General features: G+C 39.4%; 1 protein-coding gene across 1 annotated transcript; it reads right to left on the reverse strand.

Moving 5' to 3' along the window:
- Positions 1-11,560: 11,560 nt before the first annotated feature.
- On the reverse strand, positions 11,561-13,242 carry LOC119778637. Its single transcript, XM_038277976.1, has 2 exons — positions 12,385-13,242; positions 11,561-12,219 (listed from the first exon to the last, which is right to left on the reverse strand). The coding sequence occupies exons 1-2, from the start codon at positions 13,225-13,227 to the stop codon at positions 11,893-11,895; spliced, it is 1,170 nt and encodes a 389-aa protein (XP_038133904.1). The 5' UTR covers positions 13,228-13,242; the 3' UTR covers positions 11,561-11,892.
- Between the last annotated feature and the right edge of the window lie 1,566 nt (positions 13,243-14,808).

Below are 14,808 nucleotides of genomic sequence, written 5' to 3' on the forward strand. Positions count from 1 at the left end.
TGAACTTAAAAACCAAAAACATCTGCTAAAATCTACTTTATATTGTTAGTTTTCAGCTCTAGATGATTGCCAGAAAAGATCATGGCTGTTTCATTAATGGTTTTTCTGTTATAACTCCACAGGCCAAAATGGCTTTATCTCACTGTGAAAAGAGCATTTTGGCCTCAACTTCTGATTTGTAGCTTGGAACCAAAAACATCTGCTGAAATCTACTTTATATTCTTAGTTTTTCAGCTCTAGATGATTGCCAGAAAAGATCATGGCTGTATCATTAATGGTTTGTCTGTTATAACTCCACAGGCCAAAATAGCTTTATCTCACTGTGAAAAGAGCATTTTGGCCTCAACTTCTGATTTGAAGCTTGGAACCAAAAACATCTGCTCAAATCTACTTTATATTGTTAGTTTTCAGCTCTAGATGATTGCCAGAAAAGATGCTGCTTGGTCGAGACCTTATCAGAGTTCATAAGGTACGTAAACAGCTGAATGGCCCACATGATCTGCCATATGCTCAGAAACTTGACATTGGGTGGGTTATCATTGGGAATGTATGCTTAGGCAGCAATCACATGCCTCAAACAATCAACACCTTTTACACCAAAACCACAGAAACGACACGCCCTACCCTCTTTGAACCTTGCCCCAATGTGTTCTGCATCAAAGAGAAATACAGCAGTGAGTACATCCCAACCCATCCTTCACTCTTTGCCAGGATGGACCCAGAGTGTTGTGCTGATCATCTTGGATGTGCTGTGTTTAGGCAGACTAAAGAGGACAACCAGTTGGCTCCTTCAATTCAGGATGCCCTTTTTATGAAAATAATGAATGAGGGTCTACACAAAGATGCAAACAATAGCTGGGTTGCACCATTACCCTTTAAGCACCCACGTCAGAGGCTTCCCAATAACAAGCCCCAAGCATTAAAATGCCTCATCTCACTCAAACAAAGCTTCAGAAGGAAGCCAGAAATGCGAGAACATTTTCTAAGCTTCATGGAGAAGATGTTTGTAAAGGGCCATGCAGAAATAGCTCCTCCAGTGACAGCAGATGAAGAGCAGTGGTACTTGCCCATATTTGGTGTGTACCATCCAAAGAAGCCCAACCAAATTCGAGTTGTATTTGACTCTAGTGCTCAGTATGAAGGTGTTGCACTCAACGATGTGCTGCTAACCGGGCCGGACCTGAACAACTCACTTTTGGGTGTACTACTGCGCTTTCGAAAAGAAGCAGTGGCTTTCACAGCAGATATAGAACAAATGTTCTATTGCTTTTATGTGAGGGAAGAAGAAACTTCTTACGTTTCCTGTGGTTTCAGGACAATGATCCGGGTAAGACCATTATAGACTACCGTATGAATGTCCATGTCTTCGGAAATAGACCCTCACCAGCAGTGGCTATTCATGGCCTCCATCAGTCTGTACAAGACCAAAAGTTACAAGTTGATGCAGATGTCAAGAACTTTGTCACACGTGATTTCTACGTAGATGATGGTCTTAAATCCCTGCCTACAGTTGAAGCAGCGGTAAATTTGTTGAAAAGGACTCAAGATGTTCTCTCTAAGTCAAATCTTAGGCTACATAAGATTGCCTCAAACAGAAAGGAAGTCATGGAAGCATTCCCATCCACTGATCATGCAAACAGCCTCAAAGATCTCGACCTTGATGATGACACACTGCCAGTGCAGCGCAGTCTCGGGCTCGACTGGAACCTCCAAACAGACTGCTTCGTGTTCAGTGTGTCTAAAGAGGTTAAACCCTACACCCGGAGGGGTGTTTTATCCACCGTCAACAGCCTTTATGACCCTCTTGGGTTTGTAGCACCAGTGACCATCCAAGGAAAGGCTATCCTGAGAGAGCTCACAACTGAAAAAGGAGATTGGGATGCACCTTTACCAGAAAATATGGAGAAGATTTGGGTGTCATGGAGAGCCTCCTTATCCGGACTGTCTGGCTTTTCTGTTCCCAGATTGTATACAGAAACATCCCCTTCAGCTGCTTCCGGAAGAGAACTGCATATCTTCTGTGATGCATCAACAAAGGCTATTGCTGCTGTTGCATATCTGAGAGTCATTGATGCATTCAGCAAATGCTATGTTGGATTTGTAATGGGCAAAGCCAAGCTTGCCCCTCGTCCTGACATGACCATGCCAAGATTAGAACTTTGTGCTGCAGTTCTTGCTGTAGAGCTAGCAGACCTACTCTCAGCAGAACTGGATCTCCAGCTCAATGCCTTGCACTATTATTCAGACAGCAAAGTGGTCTTGGGCTACATCCACAATGAGAGCAGACGTTTTTATGTCTTTGTCAACAACCGGGTGCTACGCATCCGAAAATCCTCTCTTCCAAACCAGTGGCACTATGTGCCGACAGACCAAAATCCTGCAGATCACGCTACGCGTTCTGTTGCTGCAAGTCACCTTAAGGACACAAACTGGTAAAGTGGACCAAGATTTCTGTCCAGCCCCGAATCAAGGAGCTGTAAGGACATTTTTGACCTTGTTGATCCAATCTCAGATCCAGATGTAAGACCTCTAGTGTCCACCTTACTCACAGCTTCCACCACAACTCTTGGCTCTCATCGTTTTGCCAAGTTCTCTTCATGGAAGTCTCTCACTCGGGCCATAGCACGTCTATTGCACATAGTCTGCATGTTCAAGATTGTGCAGAAGAGAAACCAGTCTTGTAAAGGCTGGCACTATTGCACAGCAAGGATAACTGTGGGGGAGATAGATCGTGTTTCGAATATCATCACACGAACAGTGCAGGAGGAAACCTACATGGAAGAGATTAAGTTAATTCAGAAGGAAAAAAAGATTCCTAAATCCAGCCCTCTCCACAGACTAGACCCATTTATTGATGAACATGGGCTCCTGAGAGTTGGAGGATGTCTCCACCATTCTAGCCTTAATCGGACTGAAAATAATCCAGTGATCATCCCTGGACAGCATCATGTTGCAGCTCTAATAATCAGACATTGCCATGAAAAAGTTCATCATCAGGGCCGTCATTTTACAGAGGGAGCTGTTCACACCTCAGGCTTTTGGATAGTCGGATGCAAAAGGAGGGTGAGCAGTATCCTCAACCAATGTGTAACATGTAAAAGACTCAGGGCGCCACTCAGTGTCTAGAAGATGGCCAATCTACCGGCAGATCGTCTTACCACAGATCCCCCATTTACTAATGTGGGTCTGGATGTCTTTGGCCCATGGCACATCAGTTCACGTCGTGCTAGAGGGGGCCTGTTGTACAGTAAACGGTGGGCTGTAATGTTTACATGTATGAGTGTAAGAGCTGTTCACATTGAAGTCATTGAGTCCCTCGACACATCAAGCTTCATCAATGCATTCAGACGCTTTCTTGCTGTGCGAGGACCAGTCAAACACATACGATCAGATCGTGGTACCAATTTTGTCGGAGCTTGTAAAGAATTGAGAATACCATCCAACATTGATGACTCTGCAGTCAAGACTTACCTGTTGAACCGGGGAGTCACTTGGACTTTTAATCCTCCGCATGCTTCTCACCATGGTGGTGCATGGGAGAGAATGATCGGTCTGGCAAGGAGAATTCTCGACTCCATGTTCCTTCAGCTAAAAAACAAGCTTACCCATGAGGTCTTGGTTACCTTCATGGCAGAAGTAGCCGCTATCATCAATTCTAGGCCACTCTTGCCAGTAACAGATGATCCTGACGACTTCTACATGCTCACACCTGCAACTCTCCTCACTCAAAAGGTGAATGTTGTTAAGGCTCCAGGGGGCGAGTTTGGAGCTTCTGACCTTTATAAGTCTCAGTGGCGACACGTGCAACACATATCCAATAGCTTCTGGGACAGATGGAGGAAACAATACCTGCCCATGCTGCAACCCCGTCAGAAATGGCAATCAATACAACCTAACATCAAAGAAGGGAGTGTTGTTCTGTTAAAGTGCAGTGAAGTGGCGAGGAATGAATGGCCTACTGGGCTGATAACAAAGACCTTCCCTGGTCAAGATGGAAAAGTGCGACACGTTGAAGTGAAGACTGTGAAAGCAGAAAGGACTGCAATCTATGTCAGACCTATTACAGAGATAGTGGTTCTCCTCCCAAGCAGGGATTAGTTATTTAGGTTGTTTTTCTGTTTAGTGACGTATATCTACGCCAGGCGGGGAGTGTATTGTTATGAGCAAATTTTATGTTCATTTTTTCATTTGTTATTAAGGTTATCTTTAAGTATCAGTGAGGTGGTGCTGTCACTTTAAGAAACACTGAAGCCTGGTAACAGGAAGTTGTCACATAGGATGTAGAATGAGGTAATCAGGAAGTAAAATGCACATGCTACAGAATTAAATTTTGTTGTCAAGTTTATCCAGCAACATCTGCAAACTTCTTATGCCTTTGGTAGCATCGTTGGTATGTATTGATAGTTTATTATGATATTTGCAACTTCAGTTCGTTATTTTGCGTGTAATGATATTTTATAATGATAAATTTATCCCTGCTTAAGTAACACTGTTAATATATGTGATTCTGCTGATTCATGTGTCAAACTAGTTCAGTTAAATAAGTGAATAGATAAATGCATAAATAATTTGGTTTAAAAATGTTTATAAACAGAAGTAAGTTGGTTAATCAGGCCTTCTACAATGTTATTTTACAATGACGTGATTTATTTTAGTTCTACGAAACATGCTTATTTTTGTACGGAGCCCCTCCCTAAAGGGACATGGAGGAAAAAAAAAACTTTTGTAAGATCTCGCAATACTTTTGCGAGATCTCGCAAAAGTATTGCGAGATCTTGCAAACGTTTTGCGAGATCTCGCAAAGTAAAACAGATGTCCTGATCCACACTCCTTGCTGGTTAGTGGCGGTATTGCACCACATAGTTGTTTGCCAACCGCCAATAAATAGAAGAAGAAGAAGTAAACAGACACAAAACAATGTGCAAACAGATCATCAATCGTAAATCCACACTCGGCTGCAGACATGGATTTCACATTAGTGAGAGACATTTGAAAAGATTAAAAAAAGGTTTTCTACGTCGGCAAACCGGAAATTGAACATACGGGGGCGAACCGGAAGTAAACCAGACACACAACAGCGGATGCGCAAAGCGAAAAGGATAAAACGCCCATGTGTCAGCTACAACCATGGAGGACGATTTGGAGAGGTTCTTAATTTCTAGAGAAGTCCCAAAAGACGACATTACACGAATGAAGAGAGACAAGGTCAGTAAACAATCCATTAAATAACCTGACGTAAATTTAGCAACAAGGCATTCGTGACGAAAGTAGAGTGAATAGCTTCGTGAATAGCATGCTATCGTTAGCTAATATTGGTATTATTCGTAGAATTGTAGAAATGCATAATTGTTTCGTGCAATTATAGTGAATGCATACTTGATAACCTAATAACAATGTTAACATGATATCATGAAACTTGAGTAGAGGATAAAACTGGTAACTTTGAACTCCCTGGCTGTTCGAGCATACAGTTGACTTCAAGTCTGGTAGATTTTTTATATTCCGAAAACCTGTTATCGTCATTACAGCTTGTTAACGTTCATGCCAGTGATTATTCAGAGTATAAGTTAAATTTTGTGAAATTAATAGAGCCGACATGTTTACAGGACACGGGTGGTTCAAAAGAGCATAAGAGCTTTCGTTGTCCTGGTGACATCGATTTTTATTACAGTGTAATGTCGCTCATGCTTGCTCAGTATGCGTGATTTGCTGCAAAGCCATGGAACAATGCAGACACTCTCCCTGTGGTTTTAACGCTTCTTCCAGGAGGAAAGCTGCTTATCAAGAACTTTGATTCAATCAACTGGTTCCCTGTTATATAGGAAAATTTATATTATAACCAAATCTGTATAATCTGATTGAAATTGACTTTGTAAAGTGCCATAAGATGACAGTTTTTTAATGAATTGTGCACAAAATAATGAAATATAAAGAATGTGAATTTAATTAGCAAATTACCCCTTAGCAAGCATTGGAATCCTTATGTTTTATATTTTTTATTTTGTTTTTTTTTTCCAATCTGCATTCTTTGACTATTTTATCAAGCATCAGAGTAAAACTATCAAATAAATAACAACTAACGATTATATAAAGGTCGTGGACACTTTTTTTTTACTTAGTAGGATTACTACCTTTCTGAAACATAATAATTTAATGTAGAGTACATTTCAATAAATTTGATCTAACTGATTATTCAAGTCAGCAAAATAAATATTTATTTTAAATGATTAACCATAAGAAAATTGATTTAAATCATTCCCCCATTCATAAATGGGTTGTGATATGCAATTTCAGTAGATATAATCTATACCTTTCTATAAGATACTTGGTGTATCAGGTGGAATTTTAGTATATAGGCTTAACTCACACGGGTCAGATTTTTTCGCTTTTTTTTCATGGGTTTGAGATAATAACCGGACGCACAATGTTTTTTGTGCCAGGAAATGGAGAACTCAACCACCGAAGTTTTTAATTTTTCCATGCTGAATATCAGGAATCCCATCCTTCCAAATTAAAATGGTGCAATAATAGCATTGAATAAAGTAAACAGTATATAAGCACAAAAGATGACATGTTGTGCAGAACGACATGCAACACAAGTATAAAGTAATAGGGGCTTATAAAACTTTTTACTAGAACAATCAGCAACTACACTGAATACTTAATACATGGGAATACGATAATGTCATGTAAATTATGCACTAAACTAGATATTCTGATTGTCTTGATGCATACTTAAATAAGCAAAGTATAAAAAAATTTCAGATTCATCAAAATAGATACGAATGCACTGTACTGTACACTAGTGTTTCTCTCTCTCTGTTTGGCAGGTTGACAAAGCAGTGTGGCATCATGAAGAATGATCAAATGTCAAAATACATAAACACATAAGATTAATAGAGTAGCTGAGCTATCATTCTGTGAACAAATACAGTGCCAAAGCATCAGTAAAGACACTCTTTTAGAGAGATTGTAAATGTAAAATAGGGGCACTCAAAATGAAATCAAAGACAAGAGGATCCCCGAGTGAACCCCCAGACGAACTCCGAAATACCATTGCAGCATAGAAAGAAATAGGCAGGATAGAAGGCTTCAAGAAGGATGAAATTGATGGCTCATTTTTGGCATTAATGGGATACTGTTCAAGTACGTACCAACAGTGGTGGAGGCACGAGAATTCTGACAATGGCAAAAACATCTACTGTTGCTCAATCAGTGGAATTAGGAAAATAACAATTTTTTCCTGATGGCAGTCCACGATAAAGGCGGAGTCAGTGAGACTTCATTTTTTGACACTGCGATTTTAAAAGGAACAAGATTCCCTTTAATCACACTGTTGGCCAAATGTTATGAACAAACTAAATTAAAACTTCTCAGATTTTTACATCTGTACTAAAGCAGGGAGCTCCGAAAAGAACTCTCATCTGAGGAAAATGGTCAGTTTGAAGATGGATCTCAGTCAGTCATCACAGATCTGCAGGATAGTATCAATTTCAACGTGTTGTGGGACGGAAGGGCCCAGGTATATCACATAAATTTTGTAATAAATAATTATTACGAACTGACATGGACGATGTTAATAGGAACAAGAGTCACTAATAAAAGTTAGTGCTCTTGTCCCTAACTTAATTACAATTGGTCCATCCTATATATACAGGGAGGTAAGTATTGTAGTTGTTGGATGATTGTTTTAAGTTTTGAGGAACGTGCGTCGACCTCCATTGTGTTTACTGAGCAGCTTCATGGTTCAAAAAACGTCAGTGTGCTGAATGAGGGAATAGTCCTATTTCATATGACTAAGTATTATTACATAGGTCCAATTTGTCCAGTAAATGTTCAACCACCCCTTCTAAATAGATTTTGTTTTTTTAACATTATTGTAAACAGAGCAATTTATTTTTATGATTACAACTGAATAAATTAAAGCAACTGTGTCTTTGATTTGTTTTTCCAGATGCAACAAAGATCAAAAAGGTTAAGGAAAATCTGAGGATGAGACAGCACAAAGTCAGGTCCATCACATCCCTTTCAGTCAACCCCAACAGACATAAAAAAAAGCAGCATTGACGGAAAAGAAAACACGAGTGACTTCACTTTACCGGAACCGGGCCGCCTTGTTTTTGACGAGGCAGATACACTTGTGTGGGATTCGGACTATGATTGTGGTGGTTATCAATTTAAAACAAGTTTGATTAGGATAACACACAGGTAATATTTTGTTTACAATTTCTTAATAAAGATTATAAATTTTGGGTTGCACAGTGGGTAGCGCTTTTGCCTTGCAGCAAGAAGGTTCTGGGCTCAAATCCAATCCTGGGTCTTTCAAGCAAGGAGTTTGCATTTTCTCCCTGGTGCATGCATGGGTTGTCCTCCGGGTACTCTGGCTTCCTCCCACAGTCCATAAATCATGACTGTTAACTGGCTCCTCTAAATTGTCCTAGGTGAGAGTGTGTGCGTGAATGGTTGTTTTGTCCTGTGTCTATGTGTTGCCGCTGCGACAGACTGGCGACTCTTCCCAGGGTGATCCCCGCCTCTCACCCAGGTAATGCTGGAGATAGAGCCCAGCTACCCCATGAATGGATTTAAGCGGGGTCAAGAAAATGGTTGTATGGAATGGATATTTGAATTTCATATCCACATTTTGATGGGGTCATTAAAAAAAGAATACAAATTTTTATCTTAATGAAAATGGATACAGTTAAAGTCCTTTACGTACTAATTACTGGAATTGTGCTTAGCATTTTTATCCTTTGACTTATAACTTTATTGTACTTTATTTCTCTAATATGTAAAAAATTTTCATTTTATCCTAAAACCAAAATTGGACATTCTTAGACATAGTCGTGAGTGTTCCTGATGTTGACTGGAAGTTATGCTCATGTACAAAAGTAAGTTAAGAAAAACTTTTTTGAAAATAAATCTGATTTTTAGGGTTAATGTATCTGCTGTCTTTTATTTTATTCCTTAGAGGACGAGTTGGGTATGCACTACACAGGTGATAGATCTTCTAACTCCCTTCAGGTGATGGCCGCTTAACTTGTATGAGCAGCAGTCCATACACGAGGAAGCATGCCAGCTCCCAGGTAAGACACACCACTTCAAACAAATTGAATGTCATCAGTGTTTAATCTATTATTGTGGAAGGAAGATCACAAATTTTGAACAAGAACCAGAGTGAGAAGGGTGCAGTTTGTAACATGGTCCCTCATAAATAGATGCCTTGAGATGAAGGCCCCAGGGGCTGAGTGTGCTACAGAACCCCCTAGTGGGGAGAAATAAAAAATGATTGGTGAAAAAGAAATCAGAGAATAAATAAAATAAATTAATATCTTCCAATATAACTCCCCAAATACTTCCTAATGTTTGATGCATCTCACTTTAATTACAAATGTGATATAATTCCAATAAAGCATTTTTTGAAGAAATAGGCTGTAAGATTTCAAGCTAGATAGAACCCAAATTTTTGCTACTTTGGGATATAAAAGGAATTCCTTATCTTAGGGTTTTTTTTTCTCACCTTGAATCTTTAGTCAATCTAAATTTAGATTGACTTAAAATATGGTCCCAGTTTGACACAGGATGATAGCACAATCCCACTCTAATGCTTAATAACCAAGTGCCGCCTGAAGAGAAGTCCCACAGTTTAGCTCTAGTCCGAACCTCTTGGTAGCGCTCTAGTAGACGTCTGAAAACACATACTTCTGGTGTGACTCCACTGCCAGTATCCTTCACATGAATAACAATGTTTTACATTGATGACATCATAAGGCGCATAGATAACCTAGTTTGTAAATCATAAACCTTGTAACAAACCATGCCAAAATTTAGATACTTTGGCCTCGCTTTATTCTTTGACAATTCTGATATTTAATTTGTGTTTTTGTTCTTCTATGCTGGACAGTGGGCTAAATATTCAATTTGCCGCTCTCATTCAAGCACCACATGCCAACAGAAGCAACCCAGGAAGTCCCCCAGACCACACGGCGTGCTTAGTTTGCAGGATCAAGTTGTTTGATGATCTTTTGCCTTTATTTACGTGACAGCATCAATCATGAATATGAACTTTAAAGATGGACTTTGTCAACGAAAAAGCTATTGATGAGGCCCGAGTGTCTAGGGAGGTGTACACATCCTTCTGGGAGCAATTTACTTGAAACAGTGTGAAGGAGAACAGAGCGAGTTCCAAGGCTTAGGCCAGATTTTTCTGAGGCCTGAATGGCAAGCAGTTGACGGATTTGGTTTAAAGGATTGTTTATCATGGTGTTTATGCCAAAGAGCTATCAATGGCTTTATTTAGCATGCATCAATGGAATATGAGCCATGTTGAAACAGACATCCAGATGTCATCATTTCTCAACTACCTCCCTCCCATTGAGAGATCAGCTGTTGAGAAGGCTCTTCAGGGAACACTGGATGAAAGTGATCAAGAGGACTTGCTTGACCTTTCACACGGATGGGTCCCATTTCCCTACCTCCAGATAACAACATGAAGCCTGCCATAGAACTAATAGGCACATCAAAAGCAATTCTCCAAGAGCCCTATATTTATTGTCATTACCTCTCCACACCCATGTCACTTGTGAGGTTTAAACTACAGATAAGGAAAGTTCTGTTGGAGTGTTTAAGAGTTAAAGAAAGCCTACGGGCAAAAGATAATGCAATTGCTTTGAAACTAATAAGGTGGTGCTGTCTCAAGAGACAAACAACCTTAAACCATCTCCAACGTTTATGTGAAAAATGCTGATCAAGCAAAAGCCTAGAAAATCCTACGCTTCTGCACAGGGTTCCTCAGTTATATGTGTTGAGAAGATTATGGTTACTTAAAGCTGAAACTGGCCCTCAATAGAAGCCTGTTGCTCATACCTGTGGATCTACAATTGATTTGCCATGTACATACTTTTCTTACCCAGAAATTTCAGACAGAGTTGACAATATCCTGTCCAGCACTTACTTAGAAATGGACATCATTTAAATGTGGGACCAGGTTTAACTAGGCCAAGAAGTAACTGGTCTCATGGTATGGTTGATAATCATTTATTTATGTATTTATGTTTTGTCATTTAAACATCTGATGCACTGACATCATGATAAGCAGTCTCATTTCCTTTTCAGCATGCACTTTATTTGTTTTACTGGTGCAATAATACACCTCCATTTTTTAACAGATTTTATATTTTAAATTATACTTTGAAAATGACTGCAGCTTTCTGTTTCATTATTTTAAATCTAACCCAGTTTCTATGCTGGACTTCTTTTCTTAAAAGCATATAAGGGTGATATTCTGTTATTTACAGAATTGTTAATCACTGGTAGAATTAGTGATTGTTCCTTTTGAAGTCATGCCAGTTAGTTGCTTATTCAGAAGCAGTTTAAAACTCAATACTAAGATACCTATCCAGTGTTCCTGTTTACAAAATGTATAAGCTGAGTTTGTCTGTGTAATATGCCCTTCTGAATTATTACAATGTTTCCATCATATTGCTCTAATGTACTACTGTAACTTCATGCTATCACATGTATTTTTTTATGTGAGTGCATTTGCCCAAGAAGTGACCTTGAATGTTTGTATAATTTTTTTTATTGACAAACTAGTCAGATTTGGCAAAGTTTACATTACCTCAGGGTTTCAAATGTTTGTAAATGTTTTACATACAGAAAAATTAAAAAAGAATTCCGCTACACTAACATTAAAATGTGTGGCTTTATTCACAGATACTGTATCTTCACTATTAATTTGTCACTGCACACAGGCTGATACTGATGGTTATTTACATCTAAGACATAGAAAACATTTTGTGAAATGTTAACAAAAAATAATTTAAATGAATAATCAGCTATTAAAATGGTTTGGGATTAATTGTTCCCCTACAGGGCATTTTAAATATTCCTGACTTAAATAGCTGCAGTGATGGCCTCTCTTAGGTGCCTGTACAGGTTCACAGCCTGATAAGGATCTCTTGGTAGAGTCAGATGTGACTCCGACATTAAGATGTTGCATAGTCCATACACATCTGGATCACATGGTATCAGCTGCCGAAAAACACATTCGTCTTTGCACAACTGAATATGTTCATCTTCAACAAGGGATAGAAAGTCTCTGGTCCCATAGAGTTGAGGCAAGGCATACATCACATTCGGTCTACCACTGGGGACACTGATGTTTTTCGATGGTCTGATGGTGTGTGCATTCCAAACTTGGACAGTGTCCTCCAGTTCATCCTGTTAAAAATACACAAATGTACATTTAGGAGGAACTGTACATACATGTAAACTTAAAATAGTTCAAAAACGTATCCAAAATTGGCCTTTCTTTCTCTCCCCTGCTCCCTCCAGCTTTCTCTCTCCTCAGTCTCACACACATTTACGTCAAAACACAAAACTCACCTGGATCAGTCCCATGCAACAAAACTGAAGGATAGCCTTGTCCAGAAACCCGCCGTCAAAATATCCAGTGTCTCTGATGTCTGCAAACAAGGATAACCAGAACTCCACGCACTGGTTTCGCAGAAAACCCCACCAACACTCGATTCTCTGATTGGCGGTGCTTGCTCCCTCCAGGTAGCTATCAACAGTGCCGTCTGGATGAAACGGGACGAGGAACCGCTGAAAGCCTCTAACATGGCCGTTTTCAGTCCCTAAATCGCCTCTCACAATCCTAGGGCAGCCCCCTAAACGTTGGACTGCATCAACGTAATAACCCCCAATCAACTTGGGGTCACTACTCGTGGTATAGACATTAAGCCAGATGATTTTTCTCGAAAAACCGTCAATGCTTCCGTTGATACAAAAGCCATATGGCTTCAGCTTGTCATAGCTGTCCATGTGCCAAATGAAGTTAGGCCCTCTCGAAAAGTAGCTCCGTCGTCTTAGGCGTCTTGCTTGCCTTAAAGAAACTCCTCTAGGATCTAGCTCCTTCAGCACCAACCTCACATCCTCCTTCTTAACGAGTAGTCCATGCTCTCTACACTTTGCGTACATCCACCGGTACCCATGAAGCTGACCAGAGAACTGTAGCTCGTTACTGATGAATTCCACCAGGACCGCAAGATCACTGTATTCTTTACGACGAGAAAGTCCCCTCGCCCTGAGTAATCTTTTCAAATGTCTCTCACTAATGTCGAATCCATGTCTACATCCAAGTACGGATTTGATGTCTTTATATGTCAGGCCAATACTAAAATAGAAATGAATAAACTTCTCCCATGGATGATCTGTTTGCGCATCCATTGTTTTGTGTCTGTTTACTTCTTCTTGTTCTTCTTCTTCTATTTAATGGCGGTTGGCAAACAACTATGTGGTGCAATACCGCCACTAACCAGCAAGGAGTGTGGATCAGGACATCTGTTTTACTTTGCGAGATCTCGCAAAACGTTTGCAAGATCTCGCAATACTTTTGCGAGATCTCGCAAAAGTTTTGCGAGATCTCGCAAAAGTTTTTTTTTTCCCTCCATGTCCCTTTAGGGGCTCCGTATTTTTGCTTTAATGTAAAGGAGTAGAAAAAGAGTTGATTGTAATTTGTATGTTGCAGTTTCACCTTCCTTACGACTTCAATAAACCTGTGGACAAGGAGTCATCTGTCTTCAGAGTCTTGATGTTAAGGAGGCGTTTAACTGACTGTCAAGTCATATCGAGTACATGTGATGAGGACAGCACACTTATTATGTGTCAGTTCAGTTTATATTGCGAGGTCTCTACGCCGTATTGCAGAACTAGGTACAATGTAATTATATAATTTTTTTAAATATCTAATTACCTTGCTATGTCTATCTCTAAATTCCCCTTTAATTCGGTTTAATCCGTCCCTCTTATTTTTATGCTGTGAAAATCAAAATGGAAAAGGAAGTCTGAAAATTCTATTTGATTTTTCCCTGGAGAGGCAGTATAATGATGATGATGATGACTGTATTTGTACATGAGCAGTATGCAACATTATATGGACCTAAAAAACTGGAAATATGCATGGTACCAGGTTATAAGATAAACATACAAATTTCCATCTGTATTCTCTTGACAGGCTGTTAATCAGACCTGTTTATCATGTAAATATACAGTATGAGGAAAATGAACCAGTTTACACATATATTAATAAACCATACAAAGGGTATTTACACTACAACACACCTCACTCCTAAGATACGTTGGTTCTAAAAGACTTCCAAGGGGGCACCATTTTTCTCACACACTTTCACCTTTGTGCTAACATACTAAGTTGTTCTCACACACATGCATCCACCTACACACTAATGCTGTCCAAATAACTTTACTTTTAATCACATGCTTTTACCACTAATGACTGGAGACTTACTTTGATTAAAAGTAACTTCTACATCAAGTGTTCAAACATTGACAAACTTACACTTTATAATCTCTGAACTCTACTGTAGAGGTCGCACGTATGATTTAAAACTGTATTGGGGGATTTTCGCAAACTGTTAAAAAGACCAGCCCTCTCCACTTTGAAAAAATAAAAAAAATGCACATGCACAACCCTCTCAGGAGGGAACGGCTATTAAACATGTGCAAAAGCGTGCACAAGCCCATTTCTCCTTTTGCACGCTCTGTTTAAAAGTTGCTCTTTGCATCACTTATACAAGCTTACTTTCCAAAAGAAGATTTGCTATTTTTCCAAAATGTCAGACTTCTCCACTATACCTAAGTTTTTTTTCTGTGCTCAGTGTGACAAACCTTGCATTTGCTGCAAAAAAAAGTAATGTAACTGTAAATCTCTTTATTGTCCAAGGTTAAGTCCATGGTAAAACCGGAGTAATGTGCGTTTTAAAATTCATATATTTTTTTTCATCATTTGTA

This window comes from Cyprinodon tularosa, unplaced genomic scaffold (assembly GCF_016077235.1).
Source record: "Cyprinodon tularosa strain WSP-4 unplaced genomic scaffold, ASM1607723v1 ctg1361, whole genome shotgun sequence".
NCBI lineage: Eukaryota > Metazoa > Chordata > Actinopteri > Cyprinodontiformes > Cyprinodontidae > Cyprinodon > Cyprinodon tularosa.